The sequence below is a fragment of the Suricata suricatta genome, chromosome 9, assembly GCF_006229205.1.
Source record: "Suricata suricatta isolate VVHF042 chromosome 9, meerkat_22Aug2017_6uvM2_HiC, whole genome shotgun sequence".
Lineage (NCBI taxonomy): Eukaryota > Metazoa > Chordata > Mammalia > Carnivora > Herpestidae > Suricata > Suricata suricatta.
The window spans coordinates 92,774,990-92,794,903 of record NC_043708.1 but is presented as its reverse complement, the minus strand read 5'-3'; the positions used below and the strand labels follow the sequence as shown (position 1 = coordinate 92,794,903).

General features: G+C 35.0%; 1 protein-coding gene across 1 annotated transcript in view; it reads right to left on the bottom strand.

The window, feature by feature from the left end:
- The window catches only part of UNC13C (unc-13 homolog C), a 593,765-nt gene that overhangs the window by 325,280 nt on the left and 248,571 nt on the right, over positions 1 to 19,914 (bottom strand). The window contains exons 11-12 of the mRNA XM_029952367.1: positions 15,736 to 15,963; positions 14,426 to 14,567 (exon numbers count right to left, since the gene is read on the bottom strand). Of these exons, the coding sequence (XP_029808227.1) occupies positions 14,426 to 14,567; positions 15,736 to 15,963 (370 nt within the window). The remainder of the gene's footprint in view (positions 1 to 14,425; positions 14,568 to 15,735; positions 15,964 to 19,914) is intronic.

Sequence of the window (19,914 nt, the reverse complement as noted above, 5' to 3'; positions counted from 1 at the left end):
AAAAGTTTATAAAAGACTTTCCATTGGTAAAAAATTAACTCTAGAAATTATCATTTGAAAGCAATTATTAAGTCTATTTTTTTAGGAAAAAAATCTATTTTTAGGCTTACTTATTACCTAACATTATATTAAGAGATCCTCTCCCTCAAGGAACTCAAAACATAAGTGGAAGAGAATACTAATGTAGATAAACAACATGAAATTCATTATGGACTAAAACAAAAATGATCTAAAATGTTGTATAACTACTAGGAAAATACCATCAATGCAAGTAGATGTGCCAAAGATGTCACATTCTTTTGAGTAATGACTTATTACGTATAGAAATCAATAAGCTATGAAAAATTCACAACAGTATTATATACCAATTAGCCCTCCAGGAACCTCTTGTGAGCGAGTCAAGTACTTAGAGAAAAAGGCAGAGGCTGGGTGTACAACCTCTAACTCCAAGAAAGTCTGAGACTCATTATTTTAAGCTATAAATGTGAAGACAGAAACGCCTATGACACAGAGCTGCTTCTAGAATTTAAATGATATTAAATGTTTAGAACATTATAAATGATAAATAGCCAGAATACAAGGAATGGTAGTGATGGTGGTCACAGACATCATTATTGTTGTCATCACCATCATCCTAGAAGAGCAATTCTGTATCATTAATTGTAGAGTATAAATGCATAATTAATGGTGAACTGATTAACAGTGATGAAATTAATTTTTATCAGTGGCTTTTCAGTTTATTGAGGTATAACTGGCAGTTAAAATGTGTCATCTACCAGATCTCAGTAAATGTATTCACCCATGTAACCATCACCACAATCAGAATTAACATATCTAGGCACCCAGGTGGCTCAGTTCGTTAAGCCTCCCAGTATTGAGCTCAGGTCATGATCCCATGGGTGTGGGAGATTGAGCCCCACATCTGGGCTCTTGGACTCAGAAACTCCCTGTTAAGCAAGGAGCCTGTCTAAGATTCTCTCTCTCACTCTCTTAAAAACAAACAAAAAAAAACATATCCATCAGCAGAATGATTATGACATACAGCATGTTTTCATGTTTATTTCCTATCCCTGCATATGTTCTGTGTGCTCTTCAAAATAATATGTACTCTGTTGCTCTGGGTGAAGTGTTCTAAGTAGCAGACCAACAAGAAATAGACCTATTTGTGTCTTCATATATTTAAAATGTATTTATTTTTGGCTGGATATTGTTGGGGTTTGCTTTTTTGTTCAATATGACAATCTCTGCCTTTCGAACCTGGTGTTTAGACTTTTCACATTGAATGTGATCACTGACATGTTCAGGTTTTAATCTATCATTTTGCTTTCTTTAAAATTTTCCCATTATATTTTTTTAATTGACTTTTCCCTTTTTTTCTGTTTCAGATATCGTGACTCGTTTTTATAGTTAAAATTTATCTATTTTGTTGGTGTATTAACCATATTATTTTTGTTCTATCATTTTAGTGGATAGACTTTATAGTATACATCTTTAGTTTACCACCAAATAGGGGTGCCTTAGTGGCTCAGTCAGTTCAGTTTCTGACTCGATCTCACAGTTCCTGAGATCACGAGCCTCATGTCAGACTCTCTACTAACAGTGCAGAGATTGCTTGGGAAATTCTCTCTCTCTTTCTCTCTCTTCCTCCCCCCTTACCCATTCTCTCTCAAAATAAACAAATGTAGAAAAAAAGAATAAAAATAACATATCATACTCTACAAAGTTATATCCTTTTACCTACAGTTTAAGAACCTTACAATTGAATATATCCAGTCTGTCTCCTAGATCTTTCTGCAATTACCATATATTTTAATTATTATATGAGCAAGTAATAATTATTGTTTAAATATTGAGTAATACTTTCAATAAATCAAAATATCATAATAGTTTATTATATTTTTCAAGTTAGTATTGACCAATGTTCTTTATTTCTTTTTACACATTTATATAAATCTACATTTTCATCTGGTATCACTCTTCTTCTGTTTGAAGGACTTTCATTAACATTTCTTACAGTGCAGGTCAGAAGGAAATGAATTCTTTCAGCTTTCTTATGTCTGAAAAAAAAAACCTTTTTATCGCTTTTGCTTTTGAAAGGGATTTTCCCTGGGTATAAAATTCTACTATGAAAGTTTTTATTTCAATAATTTAAAGACGTTGTTCTACTTAATTATTGCCATCATTTCTTATGAGAAGTATGCTGCCACCTTTGTCTATCTTACTCTGCATATAGTGTGTCTCTTTTTCTCTAGATGCTTTCAAAATTTTCTTTCTTCCCAGTTTTGAATAATGTGATGATGATCACCTTAGTATATATATTTTTTCATTTTCTTATGCTTGAGGTTATGCTTTTTGAGTCTATGAGTTTCTAATTTTGATCTAACTTGAAAACAGATGGCTATTATCTCAAAAAATTTTTGTTCTGTACCCATCTTTCTTGTCCTTCAGAAGACTCCAGTTACAAGGTTTTGGGTGCTTAAGTGATCTTATTGCCCTCTATATTAGTTTTTCTGTGTTCCATATTTTTCTATCGTAATATAATTAATAATCCTTTCTTCTGTAATACGTAATTGATCATTCCTTATCAGTGTACTTTTCACTTTGTACATTGTATATTTGATTTTTCAAAGTTCAATTTGTCTTTTTTAAATAACTTCCATATCTCCATTTGCCTTTTTCTCATGTGGCGTTGTTTGGTACTGACTTTTCTCTGGTTCTCTTTGTGTGGTTGGCTTGAACAAACGGTCCTCCTAACTGAATAAAATAGCGTGGAGGTCTTTACTGGGGTCATAGAATAAAAGGAGTCCTGGTTCTTTTATCTAACTTGGTAGATAAAGTCTTTAGAAATTATCTGTTGACCTCTCTGAGCTTTAGCTTTCTCATCTGCAAAATGACAATAACAACAGTATTTTGTAGAGCATTGTGAAGTGTAATGTGTAATACATGTGACAGGAAGTGCCACAGAGTAAATAGCTACACAAAATTATGTGTAACTAATTATAGCCTAAACTTATGATATATGCTAAATCATATAATAAATTTGAGCTTTTGACTCTACTATTAATATTTCTTCAGTAAGGCATTTTCCTATTAGAACTGCTTTAGCTCAGTCTTCAAATATTGTCATCTTTAAATGCCCTTTACTTAGAACTAAATAACTCTTCTATTGTCAAAGCTAGACAAGATGGCAGCACCCATTCTCTCCTCACTTCTGAATGAGGAGCCACTTCTGTGGCTCTCCCACCACAGCTGATAATATCAGTTTCTGCACCATATCTATTTCAATTTGGAAAAAAAAAAAGGCTCTGTAAGGGGATGTAATCATCCTTCATATTTATCTCAGTGTCTGTAGTATCTAGAGTGTATTTTGGTATACACCCAAGAGATGGGGGGGGATGAATCAAGTAAAGGTTGATTGGAATGTATTGTTGGGGTCTTGAAAACACTTGAAAGATCAAGGTGGTTATAGCGCCTTGACTAGACGTAGTCTACTCAGGGGCAGTTGCTTCAACCTACAGAGCCAAATTAGTCACCAGCAGTCCACCGGTATTTCCCTCTTTCCCTTCCTCACACAAAGCTGATGGAGGTAAGATGCCCTTATCACAGCCTGACCAATAACTCATAACTTGTATGCTTTATTTTATAAAGATGAATTAGACTAATTGGTTAAAATGCAAAGAACCTTCTCAGCAGAAACTCTTTAGTGGTAGAGTTCAGAGACACATGGCCACAGGGCTAAGGCCATTATGGACCACATGGAAGTCAGTGATATGAAAAGCTATGGAGTAGTGATGAGGAATCAGACCTGAGTACATAGGAGAGAAGGAAGAATAAAGAGAAGTGGGAGGGAGAGCAGGAGGGAGAGAGCGGCAGGATAAAGGGAGGGAAGGGAGAAATAGTGGAGATGGAAAACCAGATACAGTTGAACAAACTGTCAGAGAATAGCAAGGAGGAAAAGAGCATACTGATTGCTGCCATTTTGGAGTTCTTGTTTGCCTTTACCTGGGTTCTTACAAGGGCTTTCTGTGTTTGCATAATAAAATATGTTTCAAAATAATTCCGTTTCCATAGACTAGTTAACTATGTCATCCCTTAGAGAATAGTCCTCATTGCCCCCAAGGGTGTGTTGTTTACAACCCAACTGCTTCTCCAAGATTTGGGGGGTTATGTCTGAATTCTATTTAATCCTCATTTTGCAACTAAGTACAAGGCCTTTTTTAAAATCACATATAAAATCCTTGGCCTGTGGAATTTGTATCACATATCATATCCTGGCTTATGGAATATCAATCACAGTGCTATCTCCAAGGATCTGTCCTGATCCTAAATTTTAGGGTTTGTTGGCTGGTAATCAGTTCTCTTTGGAGACTTTACGTTCACACTTCAGTGACTTCAGCTCAAATTTGTTTCCACATACCATTCTTCTCCTTATTACAAAACCCTTAGTTTCTGGTATGAAGCAGTGATAAAGTAAATGCTATTCTACTGACTCTGCTGTATGTGGATGGGTAAAGGCTCAATCTCTTTTACTAAGTGAAAGGCACTATTGGTGATTATATCTCCCTATTGCCAGGTATTTTCACAGTGTTGACGATGATTAGTAAATGAATTTCTAATCCCATAAAGTGTGACTAAAGTCCTTGCTTTAGACAATTGTGGAACAATCTTCCTGACAAATGACTTTCTGATGTTAAAACCATCGTTGCAAGCTAGCTCAGACAACTGAGGAAATATTCCCTTCGCACATAGCCCAGAAAAGGCCTGTGCTAGTGATCTAGGCAATAAATCAAATCACTGATCTCATGCACACTGTCATTTTAAAATATTGATCTTGTGCTATGGCTATATTTTTATTTAACTGTAGTATTTAAATAAGCTATCTCCTACAGTGCCTGTTTTATGCTTAATTCCTACTCAGCCCTAAGCCAAGCAGCATACACCAAGGTGGAGAGCCATGGGCCTAAGGCACCCTATGTGCCCCCTCATCTGGTTAGCTGTGAGTTGAATATGGCTGACATTCTTCAAAAGGGCCACGGCAATTACGCCTCTCTCAACAACAGCTTTATTTCTGGTGCTTACATGTTAAGAGACCATGTGTAAAGTGCCTCATAACAAAAATTTTATTGAGGAAAGGTAGGGACTAATTTTTTAGCTCACTGTCCACGGTCAAACAGATTCATGGGGGCTAAAGGACTTCTGGACATCAAGAGGCATGTTTATCCAGAAAAGTTCTGGAACTCAAGTTTATCAATTTGTAGGCTAGGTTGCTTTTTGGTATAATGTGAAGTCACTCTTCAAGTCAGTACTTTCCATTGGCCTTGTAAATACAGCAATCTGCATAAAATGGGCACTTAGGAAGCAAGTGGAGGTGACTGTCTAGTCAATTACATAAGTAAGGTGTTTAAACACCACTGGTGTGCCTATGCAGAACCACCATAAATACTGAAAGTATGTTTTTACTCCTACCACAGGCATTGTGTTGACTAGACTTTGTTATTAAAATAATTCTTTAGGGATGGCTGCATGGCTCAACTGGTTAAGCATCAGACTTCGCCTCAGGTAATGATCTCGTGGTTGGTGGGTTTAAGGCCCACATTGGGCTCTGGGCTGACAACTCAGCCTCGAGCCTGGTTGGGATTCTGTGTCGCCCTCCCTCTCTGCCCCTTTCCTGCTCATGCTCTTTCTCTCAAATAATATTTTTTAAAAAATTAATTCTTTAATATGAATTTTTAAAATAACTAACAAAATGGAACCTTCTTGTACTGTTAGTAGAAATACAAATTGATACAGCCACTCTGGAAAATAGTATGGAGTTTCCTCAAAAAGTTAAAAATAGAATTGCCATATGATCCAGTATTTGCACTACTAGGTATTTACCAAAAGAATACAAAGATACTAATTCAAAGGGATACATGTTTCCTGATGTTTTTAACAGTATTATCTACAATAGGCAAATAAGAAAAGAACCCAGGTGTCCAATGACTGATGAATGCATCATGAAGATGTGAGATGGAATATTACTCAACCATAAAAAGAATGAAATCTTGTCATTTGCAGTGACATGGATGGAGCTGGAGGGTAAGTGAAATAAGTCAGAGAAGGATAAATACCATACGATTCCACTCATGTGCAGAATTTAAGAAATGAACAAAGGGGGAGGAAAGAGAGAGGGAAACCAAGAAAGAGATTCTTAACTATAGAGAACTGATGGTTACCAGAGGGAAAGTAGATGGGGGGATGGGTAAAATAGTTGATGAGGATTAAGGAGGGTAGTTGTGGTGAGCACCAGGTGATATATGAAAATGTTGGATCACTATATTATACACCTGAAATTAACATTATATTATATGGTAACTGAGAATTAAATAAAAATTTTAATTAAAAAATAACACATGTCTGCCAGCTTCCCCATAGGATGGAGTCAGCATGAAGTTCTGTTTTCATTTTATAAGTTAGCAAAAAACAAAGCACCAACTATTAACTATAGTCTTCTAGAAAGAATAGCACGTACCTAACATAAATATAAGCCTCTTAACTCCAAAATTTCTTATTCAAATAGATAGATCATACTGCCATTTTCTAAAATCCACTGGAAGAACTCCTTTTTCTCCTGGGGAAATGATTTATGATAAGCATAAAACACTTTCTTAACTATAGAGCATAGGAAAATAAAATCAAATGTCATAATTAATTATGAAATGACCAAATATACAACTTACTAGGATCAAAGAGCAGGGGTAACAAGCACCTTAGATTTATGTAATACTTGATCTTTTCAAAGCACTTTCATATATTATTTTAATTAATAATCATATGATGCTTTAAAAATGACATGTGTTTACAACCCCTCCTAACTTGTATTTCTGCAAGGGTTCAAATGGTCATGCTTCTGTTCTTGGCAAAAACTTTCCAGAGTGCCCCATTCTTAAATCAAAAAATATCCACAGTCCTATGAAGATTAAAATTTCAAACTTCTTTTTTTAACTCATGGTAAGAGAGGTAATATTAAAATAGAAATGACTTAGCATTAATCTCTTGAGAGTATCATATTGTCATTAATAGGGGCTTATTAAACTTTCAAACAAAAAATTTGAAAAATTACTTCATTTGCATTTTCATCTTATCAGCCCTGTGACTGCCTGCCTCTTTCAGGTCAAAGCACTTTTTCCAAGAGAATAGCTTAGGCGTCAGAAAAAAATATTCTTCCTTATTTTCACTTGCATCTTCTTTGTAGCTTCAGAACAGAGGATTGTTTTGTAGTCTTAGCTCTACTATAACCTACCAAGGAGTCATTTCACTAAAATGAGGGAGTTGAATAAAACAGTCTCTCAGATCCTGTGCTAATTTTAGTTCTTTAATTCCTATTTCAGTAATACTTTCTTTTTACAGCATCTTGTTCATTAGTCTTCTCTTGGCCTCATTATGCAGAAGAGAAATTTTTGACATGAAAACATGATTGCCATGTTTGCTATAAAGTCCTGAATCTTACCACAAAGGATGTAATTATGTTATTAATGCTAATAATGATAATTAATAATGATAATACTGGCATTTTTAATGGTTACCAAATTCCATGAAATCTATATATGATCTCACTATGACAGTCCTGTGAGGTATAATTGTTACCCCAATTTTTCATAATGGAAAAGCAAAAGCTCAGAATTTAATTCCCCAAAAAGCAAAAATAGCCATACTATTCATAAGATATCCTATTTTCAAAATGTCAGGACACGTTTTCACACTCCAGTTCACAGGGCAGAACTGTCAAGGTAGTGGGAGGCATGGATGAGCTCATCTATGACATGTATGCATTTTTCAAAATCTGCACATAAATTCACTATGAACTCATTTCCTCCTGCAAGAGAAACCCTATTACAAAAGAGGATAAATTTGCAATTCTCGGGCCTTTCATGGTCAAATGAAAGCATGTACAGGTAGGTTCAAAATACTATTTTCTGGAACCGGCAATGTAGAACACCTCATTATTAAAATGGAATGGTAGAGTTGTAAAAACTGGCAACAAAAAGACTCACTGCTGAAAATTTAGGCATTTGATTTTGGTATTCTAGAGGGGACAAATGGAAAATGTGTGAGTATAACTTAACACACACAGTCTGTAAAGCAAAATATATTGTGAAAATATTATGCAAATTATATATATATGTATATATATTATATGAACAGCAGCATGCAATAGGTTTTAATTTGAAATTTTTATACCTTGAAAACAGTGTTGTTTAAAGAAATAGATATATTATTATTGCCATTGTAGATATTGCCTCCTCTCAAAAGAAGAAACATACAGCACACTAAATTATATGAAAACTTCCCCCAAATACAGATAATTTATGTCTTAACTGTTCATTCTAGTATACTCTTCTATATACCTGCCCCCATCAATTATGAGGCCTTCTCTCCTTTCTGATGGGAAAAAAAAACTCGATTGCTGGTCTGGATGAGCACCAGGAAGTTGATCCTAAACCTTTTGGATTGTCCTTACCTTATTCTCGGCTAGTGTCCTCACATGCACGCACTTATCATTGCATAATTCAGCTGATTTCTCAAGGGAACCCTTTGTAGGATTAAAATATTACAGTCAGTCTTTATACTATTGCATTCCTTTGGATGGATGCTTTTTTTTTCTACCTGTACCTGGCAATCTACAGATAAACACCTTTAGAAGTTGTCTGCTGTTGACATGACTTGTGTTGGCTTTCAAACTGTTTTATTTTATTCTACTTATCAATTAAATTCAGATTTCCAAACTTTCTAATTCTAGTCAAGAGGGAATAATGGACTTGAGGTAACCTTCCCAAGTGAAAAACCAAAAAGTGAACAAAGTATATGGTTTTTAATATACTGGAGATCTTTCAAGAAAGATCAGCGATGCCAAGAGGGGAAAAATAAGGTGAGCCCTATGATTACTTCCATTAACTGCCTTGAGTTGGTTTTCAGGTCACTGTGTAAGGAGAAGGAACTCACATGGAGTCTACTGGACTCAGTGAAAAATGCAGAGGCAAGACTCCAAGAAAACTAAGGAAGCGATAGCCACAGGCATAATGTCAAAAAGAACTCAACAGAAGGAAAAGTTTGACAATCTACAGAGGGTTCCTCTTGTGCAATCAAATAAGTCATGATAAGACATACTGCAACTACTCATGGCTTAGGCAAGAAGGACCAAAAGATTACAAATAACAGTGCCCAGCACTCATCAAGACGATAAATAGTGCTTGTTTCTACCTGAAAGACTTTAAAAATTTATCATTTATTAGTCAGTAGGGAAAGTACACAGTAGAGTCTCACATCAGTATTGAGGAATAATTAGCCCAAAGTTGAAAACTATTTCATTCCAACTTCACAAATTCTAAAAGTAACAGCCCCCCAAAAAACCCAAACTGTTTCTGTGTAACTTAATTATTTTTCACAGCAAAGCTCAGAAATATTTATAGGATGCCAGAAATATCCATCAACCAGCAAGGTAATTTTTGCAATCTGGCCTCCTATATAAAATTACCAGGCATGTGAAGCAGCAGAAAAATATGACACATAATGAAGAGAAAAATCTATCAGCCAAAACTTACTAAGAATGGACACAGATGTTAGAATTGTCAGTCAAGGACATGAAAAACAGTTATAAATTGTGCATGTGTTAAAAAGTGAAGTAGAAAAAAGACAATGTCAAGGGAATAAGACAAGTGGATATTTTCAAAAGGCACAATTGATAAAGAACTATTATGCAAAGCATTCAAAAGACTTTTAAAAGTCAACAATGAAAAAAAAACGCTTCTTTAATATTCTTCTAAAAGCCTCACCAAAGAAGATATACAGATGGCAAATAAGCATTTCAAAGGATGTTACACATCAGGTATTATGAGAGAAATGCCAATTAAAACAACAATATACCAGGATGCACTTATCAAAATGGCCAAAGTCTGGAACACAAACAATACCAAACGCTAAAGAGGCCTCAGAGAAACAGGAACTCTCATTCATTGCTGGTGGGAACGTAAAATGGTACACCCACTTTAAAAGACAGTTTGACAGTTTTCTTACAAAACTAAACATATTCTTACCATACAATCCAGCAATTATGCTTCTTGGCATTTACTCAAAGGAATTGAAAACTTATCTTCGCACAAAAACTTGCATATGCATGTTTATCGCAGCTTTCTTCCTAATTGCCAAAATTTGGAAGCAACCAAGATGTTCCTCAGTAGGTCAATGGATAAATAAACTGTGACACAGCTAGACAATGGAATACCATGCAGTGCTAAAAAGAAATGAACTATTGAGCCATAAAAAAGACATGGAGGAAATTTAATGCATGTTATTAAGCAAAAAAAGCCAAAACGAGAAGATTACATACTGTATGATTCCAACAATCTGTCGTTCTTCAAAAGGCAAAACTTTGGAGACAATAAAAAAAATCAGTGGTTGTCTGGGATTCTGGGAGAGAGGAGGGATGAACAGGTGGAATACAGACGATTTTTAAGGCGTCCAAGTAGTCTGTATGACACTATAATGATGGACACACATCCATCATTTGTCCAAATTCATAAACTAAAAACCACCAACAGTGAGCCACAATGAAACCATGGACTCTGGGTGCTAATGATGTGTCAGTGTAGGTTTTTCAAATGTAAAAAAAAATACCACTGGTGTATAGGGGATGTTGATAATAAGGGGAGGCTATTAATATGTGAGGGTAGAAGGTACATGGGAAATCACAATACCTTCCCTTCAATTTCTTTGTGAATTTAAACTTATCTAAATATATAAAATCCTAATTAAAAAAAGTAAAGTAGAGAAATGGAAGAAACAAAGACTCAATTTGAACTTCCTAACATGGAAAAAAAATATTTGAGATGAAAAATACCGTGGCTTGGATTAATAACAGATTAGACAAGATAGAAGAAAGGGTTATTGAATTTAAATACATGGCAACAGAAATAATCCAAATTGAAACAAAGAAAAAAAGAAAAGAGAATGAGAAGAATAAAAAAAAACATATCGCCAATGGGTTGTGAGACAACTTCAAAAGGCCTAATATGTGTATAAGCCAAGCATCCAAAAGGTAGAGGGAGAAAGAATATTTCAACAAATAGCCAAAAGTTTTCCCAGCTTCAAGATAACTATAGACTCACAGTCCCAATTTATTCAATAAACCCCAAGTACCAGAAACACAAAGAAAACCACACCATGGTACAATGTAACCCTGCTGTCCAACTGAGTAGAGAAAACAAATTCATAAAAGCAAGTGGGGAGGAAAAGACATATACAGAGGAACAAAAACTAAGGCAACATGGATTTCTCACTGGAAATAAGAATGTAAACACAAAGAAAATGGAAAAATATCTTGAAAGTAAATTTGTTTTTTATTTTATTTTTTATTTATTTTGAGAGAGAAAGAATGAGCAGAGGAGGGGCAGAGAGAGAGGGTGACATAGACCATCACAAGCAGGCTCTCTATGTCTTGAGCCTGATGTGGAGCTCAAACCCATGAACCATGAGGTCACAACCTGAGCCAAAATCAAGAGTCAGACACTTAACCAACTGACCCATCAAGGCACCCCCAAAGTAAATTTTTAAAAGATTGGTATTTAGAATCATATGATCATCTCAAAGATACAGAAAAAGCATTAGACAACCTACAACATCCATTTCTAATCAAAACATCCTCATACTGGAAATAGAAGATGATGTTCTCAACTGGATAAACGGCATCTACAATAATCCTACAGCCAACATCAAGGTTAATCAGAAAAGGAATATATTCCATCTATGATTGAGAACGAGGCCAGGATGTGTGCCTTTGTCGCTTCTACGTGGTAGCATATTGGAAATCTCAGCCAGGGCAGGGAGGCCATCAAAATTTTACCAGGTTTCCTTTTGTGTGAAAATTGACAGCTGATTCTAAAACTCGTGTGTAAATAAATCTAAGGTTCTAAAATAGATAAAATAACTGAAGAAAATTAAAAGGTGGAAAACAGTGCCTGTGTTTAAGCCTGACTATAAAGTAAAATGCAGTACTCAAGACTGTATGGCAGTGGCATGTGAATAAACAGATAAATGGAACAGAACTATATAGAAATAGATCAACACATACTGGATAGCTGTATTTTATTAAAGATGCAAAAGCAATTTAGTAAAGGAAGGACAGTGCTTTGAAACAATAGTGCAGGAAACACTGGATATCCATATGCAAAATGGTAAACTTAGGTTTATAACTTCTTCCATTAAATTTAAAAATTACCTAAGACATGTATGATGGAAGCACCTGGTAGGCTCAGTAGGTTAAGTGTCCGACTTCAGCTCAGGTCATGATCTCACTGTTTCTGACTTCCAGGTGCGTCTGGCTCTGTGCCGACAGCTCAGGGCCTGGAACCTGCTTCAGATTCTCTGTCTCCCTCTCTCTCTGTCCCTCTCCCACTTATGCTCTCTCTCTAAAAACTATACATTATTTTTTTTAATGATGGACCTAAATGTAACTTATAAAACTATAAAACTTATACAAATATAAAATACAAAAAAGGGCAAACTATATAAACAGTTAACAAAAGAAGATACATGGACAGTGACAGATGCTTGAAACCCTTAATAATTAGAGAAATGCAAAGTAAAACCACCAATGATAGCACTACACTCCACATATGTAAGAATGGCAATGATTTAGAAGACTGGCCTTCTCTGGGTCTAGAATTTAATGTCCTGAGACTTCCATACATTGGTGATAGAAATTTAAAAGGGTACCTCTTGGGAAAATTGTCTTAAAATTAAATCTATTCATAATAGATGTTCTAGTTATTCTACACTTTGGTATGGATTTGAGAGAAATATGTATAAATATTTGAATGGACATATCTTTACAAGTCTCTGAATAGCTTTATTTTTAATAGCTAAAAACTAGAAACAAACCAAATGTCCCTCAAAAAGTAAAGGCATAAACCGACTCTGATATTTTATTACATGAAATGCTACCTAGCAAGAGAAAGCAATGGTCTATTCCTGAATCCTACAACATGGATGAATTTCAAAATAATTATGCCAAATGAATCAAACCAAAAAAAAGGAAGTATGCATAGTGCATGCTCTATTCATTAAAAAATCCACAAAATCAAAAATGAAAAATATTCTATGGCATCATAAAGCAGATCATTGATTGCCCTGCCATAGAGAGAGTTAGGAGGGGTGGCTTCACCAGGGCATGAAATATGGGCTCATGAATATGTTCATTATACGGTCTGCGGTAATGGTTTCATGGAAGTATGTCTAGGTCAACATTTAACAAATAATACGCTTTAAATATGTATGCTTATGCTTTGTCAATATTATCTCAATATACCTGTTTTTAAATTTTCAAACTCCCACCTTCTGCTGATAAACTGGGAGTTCTAATGTGTTGCATCTGCACGATTAGATGGACATGGGAGCTGTATCTTTCCAAGAGTCACTTGCTCTAAGCTTGCTATAGTCCTGTCCTTTTTTGTTGCCCTTATCCTGCTTGGATTCAGTATTTGACTGCTTTAGAGATTTGAAATTATATCTATCAATTGATTTTTGTCTTCTGTTAACAAACAGAGGAATATAAAAATAGTTCCTTCTATCAGTGTGAAGGGAAGAACCATCAGAACTCATTCTAATTCCCCCCCATTTTTTTTCCCAACAGACTTTCCAAGTCTATTTCTAAACATTCCCCTCCTCCTCCCCTATACACAAGAGCCCTGTATTTCTTACTCACTATTGCCTATATTCCCAAACGAGCTATAAGTGTTAACTTTGTTTACTTAGCATGTGAACACGATACATTTTTAAACCATCAGCACAGAAAGGAGGAAAGAAAAAGCAGAACTGTCCTTAAACTCAGGGTTAGGAATTTTTATTTCTACCAAATGCTAATTGGAAGTGATTTTCTGTCTCTAGAAAGAAAAGAACCCATGTAAGAAAAATAATTTCTCACTGTTTGATGTAAAATTTAAGAGGCTTAAAAGTAAATGACCTCTCAGGAAACGAGAGGTTGTAAAAGTTATCATCAACCGTTTCATCATGGTGTAGGTTGGATGGACCAAGTCCTGCCCAAATCGATTGCCTTTAGTCATAAATCTTCAGGTATCAAAATATTGCTGAATCAAGCCAGCAAACTCCTTGTTTTGTTGGGTCAAGCCAAGTTACAGAATATTTTATTCCTTTTTCTCCTGTAAAGTCACTCCAACCATGCCACCTTTTGTTTGAAATACTCTTTTTATTAACTTGCTTCCAAAGATGAAGAATATTGAGTATTAAGTGACTTAATAACATTAATTTAACTTTTGTTATTTTCTGCATATAGTATTAAAGTGATACTCACTGCTTCTATATTTTGCATGCCTAGCCTAAATTGATTCTCCAATACATTAATAAGTGAAATAGTTTCACACTATATACTTACAAATAAAACTTCTCATCCCATACTGGATTCAAGTTTCCAAAAATAGTTTTAGTTCTTCTTTTGTTCTTTCCAACTTGAACAGTGACATATGGGTCACTAGACCCTGTTTTGTCTTTTGCCTGTAAGCCTTGTGCAGAAACCACTGAAATAAGCCAAAATGGACATTTTAATATAAAGATTTCTTCAAACAGAAAAAGAATAATTTATACTGAAGGAAACATTTCTAAGACTTTGTACCCTAGGTTTTCAGATACACTCCCAGTGCTTTTATTATCATGAACATTAGGACTTAAAAAATAATTAAGAATGAAAATACTGAATATTAAAATCATCCTTGAATATTTACTTTTGCCTGTAATGAATAGTAACTATATCCATACACTTTCATATATATATATATGTATATATATATATCAGCTGTATATAGATGACTATGTATATATACAGAGAGATAATGATGCATGTATAATACCAAAATGTTTATCCAATGTAATCCACAGGTCTGTGATTTAAAGCCTGTTTTTGCTTATGAGCTTGCTGTCACTAGTTTTTAAACTTTATTTATTGTGAGAGACAGAAACTTTGCGAGCGTGGAAGGGGCAGAGAGAGAGGGGAACAGGGAATCCCAAACAGGCACCGCACTGTCAGCACAGAGTCTGATTAAGGGCTCATTCTCACAAACCATGAGATCATTACCTGAGTCCAAACCAAGATTCAGATTGCCCTGTGTTTGCTGTCACTATTAATCAACTCAACCTAGTAAATGAAAAGCATCTTCATCTTGTAAGTACCATATGAGTAAGTTAAGAGGCTTGGTAAATATTAACACAACATGCATGCACTTGTTAATGTTGTAAACAACTTCAGGAGTTCACATTATCAGACATCACTAAGCTGAAATTGCCTTGAGTCTAGGATCAATTGTTTGAGGGGTATCGATCACAGATTAAGTAAAAGGCTGTGTGTTTTCCTCATTAAGAAAAACCAACTAAAGAGATTTTCAGCTACTCTTGTAATTAATCAGTGGCAGGCAACTACAAAGCTAATTTCTTGGAAACCACAGGACATTGATGAGTATATTGTAAAAGAGAATCTGCTTCCTCTGGAAGAGCTTTTTGATTAGAACAACCAACAGACTGAAATTACTTCAATTATCTAGTACACATACAGGAACTTTGAAGTACAACTACACTTGTCAACACTGATAAGAATGAAAAATTCCAATTTTTACCTACTATTATTAGCAGTGATTTCTAAGACATATGAAAATCTCAATGTGGAATCAAAGTTTTAAAGACAACTATTCTTACCTGTAATGGTTATTTTTGCTGACCACTTAGATGTCCCGTCCAGTACACTCTGCTTGGCCGCTTTTGTGTACTGCACGAAATCTTCTTTAGAAATCTGAAACATTTCCTGAATTACTTCAAACACCTCTGGCCTGTTTTTCTCTCTAATCTTCATTCTTTCTTTCATAGCTGTAATGATGGTCTGAGTCTTGTCTTCGGCACCATGCTTAGAACTTTTTTCTGCTGCTCCTATAATGGAAAAATCAATGGTGACGTAAATGTATGTAACGTTACTTTGTGATGGCCTGAGAGGGAGAGAAAAAGAAAGAATAGGAGAATGAATAAATGCTTTCATATTGAGGAGGCAGGGTGCCTTTTTCAGGGCAGATCTGGACAAACAAATATTGCTTTACAAAACATCCAGGCTTAGATTCAAAACTAGTCTTTGGACTTAATGGCAAGTAAATGAGCTTGCATGATTCCCAGTTTTTTCTGTTATTTGATGAAATCAGGGGTTATGCAAATATGTGACCTAAATTTTCAAAAACACAATCATGATGTTATATACTACACACATATACCACATACAAAATTGAGAAATAGATTGGATATATAAGGCAAATGTCATTCGAAACAGTATTTCAAATACTTTTGTTCAAAGTGCTTAATTACTTTCAATGATGGAATTTATCATAATTGGGTGCTTAAATTGTTCTTGTAAAATAAATCCACCACTATCTCATATATATTGAAATATAGAGTAAGATTTCTCTTGGAATTAAAATGGAAACCACTGGGCTCGATGATCTCTAAATACCTGACAGACCACAGGCTTGACCTCTCATTCTGTGATATGCCCATAGTTTTCAGCAAGCTGGATTCCTTCTACTTAAAACCCTTTTTTGATTTCTAGGAATTCTGTGATGGGTCTCAACTTTCTGGGCATTTTTATGTAGAATGCAAATCCTTTTGGCAGTGTAGGATTTCCAAAACTCAGTTCTTGGTCCCTGACCTTCTACAACTACCACCTGGATATTCTCAGTGTTCCGTGTGGCCTGTTGGTGGCACAATATTACACAACAAGTAACAGTAAACCACGATCCCAACTCTCGTGGTTCCTTAGCGAGGTTGAAATGAGAAAGCAAAACCCCAGGTACAATACTGCAGGACCTGCCACTGCTGAAACCAAGTATTTTTTGGGTCAGAACAACCAAGATGTTGTGAAAAGAATGAAAAACAAAACTCTTGTTCATAGCGAGTAACAGTTCCAATTTTCATCTACATCTACATGACTCTAAGTACTATCCAACTTACATTCTTTTTTGAAATATTGTATTTCTGAAACAGGCATACTAAGATCTGGTAAAACATTTAGAGTCTAAGTGGTATAATTGTTTTTATTATTTTTACATTTTTATTTAAAAAATTAATGTTTTTTAGTCTTGAAAGAGAGAAACAAAATACAAGTGGGGGAAAAGGGCAGAGAGAGAGGGAGACACAGAATCGGAAGCAGGCACCAGGCTCTGAGCTGTCCGCACAGAGCCCAACATAGGGCTCAAACTCACAGACCGTGAAATCATGACCTGAGCAGAAGTTGGATGCTAAACCAATGGAGCCATCCAGGAGCCTCCAAATGTGATAATTTATCTGTGCCATTTCTACCAAAAAGGATAGTCTCAGTAATGTCCTTTGAATCTAACTCTTTGAATGTTAAGTCCAATTTAAGCATAGAAACTAAGACAAAGAGGAAGAGGTAGGCTGTTAACTATCCTTATAATAAATTCACATTCAACTCAACAGCAGTACTTTAATGAAAATCTTTATTTATTTAAAATGTAACATTTGTTTCCTCCTAAGGTAGAAAAAATAATTCATAATACCCAAGGTGTAATTAGAGGAAGTTAAAGGGATGAATATTTTAATGGCAGAAAGAGCAGATTCTCTGTCTTTATCTTTAAAAAAAACAAACCAAACCTTTGAGGTCTTAAACTGCAGTTAAAAAAAAAAAAAGTATGAAAAATGAATGCACTACATTTAAGGTAATTGGAAAGGACATTGTATATGTCTTAGTCATCTGTTTAAACAGGATCCTGGAACAGCTACACATTAGTAGACTGCACATTCTTAAGCAATTAAGCATGCTTGTAATTTATCAATAATGATTTAACTACACAGTGCATAATTCTTATATAATGAAATTAGTTTAGGCTTCACTGAAAAGTTCCCAATAGGCAGGTTTTACTTCAAGTACGGAAATATTCATCAAATAGAAAAGATAGTGGTGGCTTGAAAAAGTTACCGCAAAATTCAAAATGCCCCAAAATTTGGTTATGTGACAGCCATTCTAAGAATGAGTGTTCAATAGGTTAGAAGTGCCATAAAATGCAACTCTCCTCCTAGTTTTAAGTAACTATTATTGTTTTGGCTATTAGTGTTCCCAGAGACTACAGAAAACAAGTGTTAAAATTCTTGAGAGTCAAGTATACTTTAAATTATTTTTCTAAATTCAGGAAGAGCCAGCTGACCACTACCCACATAATAATGCCCATTCAAGTAATAAGTACCAAATTCAAAGGTAGAATATCAAGAAATTTTTGACCTAAAGGCATCAAATTTCTATACTCAACAACTGCCCCTTGAATTTTTTTTTTAAAAATTAACTAGGGAAGCTTGACAATTAGCTGTGAAATCCTTCACCAATACCCTTGATGTTGGAGTAGAACAATGTAATACGTAGACAAAAAACCAACCATAAACTGAAACCACTATTCTGGGGAAAGCAGAGGTTCAGAGGTTTCTGTTTAACCCTTTTCTCTGTTATTTCTAGAAAAGACATGTGTCATTTCAAAAGTTCTACTTTCACTTTTACATGTTTTGATCTGAGGGAAATGATTCAATTTAACTCTATTTACTTTGGACATAGAAAGACAAATCTGTAATTAATTTTGGTCACTGATCTACAAGTACTTTCCATTGCCCTGTTTATCAAACCCACATATCTCCTCTGATTATCCTAATAAAACTATTTCTGAAATAGCGGCAATTTGCCATGAATTTCTAGCCCTTTTGGTTTATAGTTTTCATTCAGGCTTAGTCTGCTTATCTCAGAGTCATCAGAGATAAACTTATATTTGCATTTATATGATTTTTCCTTCAAACTGTGTGACAGAAGGTCTAGTACCTTCATGGAAATACAGTAAAGAATATGTCAACCAAGGATCAACCGTAAATGAGATCAAAAGAAATAACATACAGGAAAGCACTTTGTAGGGTGTAATACATTATCCAAATGGAATGCATCAGTGTTACTTTTAAAAACACTTAATTGACAGACCAGAGGATACAATTATGCACAACAAACTGTAAGAGAATTTATTCTTAAATAGAGGCCAACTTATCCCACATGGCTTCCTTCTACATAATTTAAAGGGACAGCCAGTTAATCAGAACCCTTACTGTCTCTATACTTTTTATTTATCATCCAAAACATATAAATTTCAGGTGAAATTCACAATTTTACCACCTTTACATGGCAATTTATAATTTCAGTGTTTCTTTCAGATAATTACCTACATATATGTAACAACTCCAATATTCTCTCCTGGTCTCAATCTCTTCTCTTTCCTATTTTTCTCAACAGCTATTCCAAAACATTTCTACTTTCATCAAGTGGCTTACCTCACCCCATTAACCTCCATTCTCAACATATGATCTTCTCTCTTTCTAAGCAGAAATAGGGGCCTCCCAAACACAGTGGTCATATTTTTCCCCTCCCCTAAGGGAAAACAACAACAACAACACAAAACCTAACCTGTAATATAGGCAGATTTCTGTGGTGTAAATACTCCTACTGGCTGATTTCAAACCACTACCTTGCAAAATTCTAAACTATTTATCACCACTGACCCAGCTCCCTGTATATTCATTTCTCTTACATGCTAGCCTATAAGGCCAACCTCAACTAAATGTGTAATCTACGTATGAAGCATACTGCTTACAAAATAGGATACACTCAAAAAATAGAGAAGACAGAACATATCATGGGGAAACCTAAAATGATTGCCGTATTTGAGTACTTAATTTGGCTATGGGCTCAATTTTCTGTGTTTGGAACTTTGTATACACTCTTATTCTGAGGCCATGATCCTGGAAGAAACAAAAATAAATTCAGTGTAAAGTGATAAGTGTGCTGTGGAATCT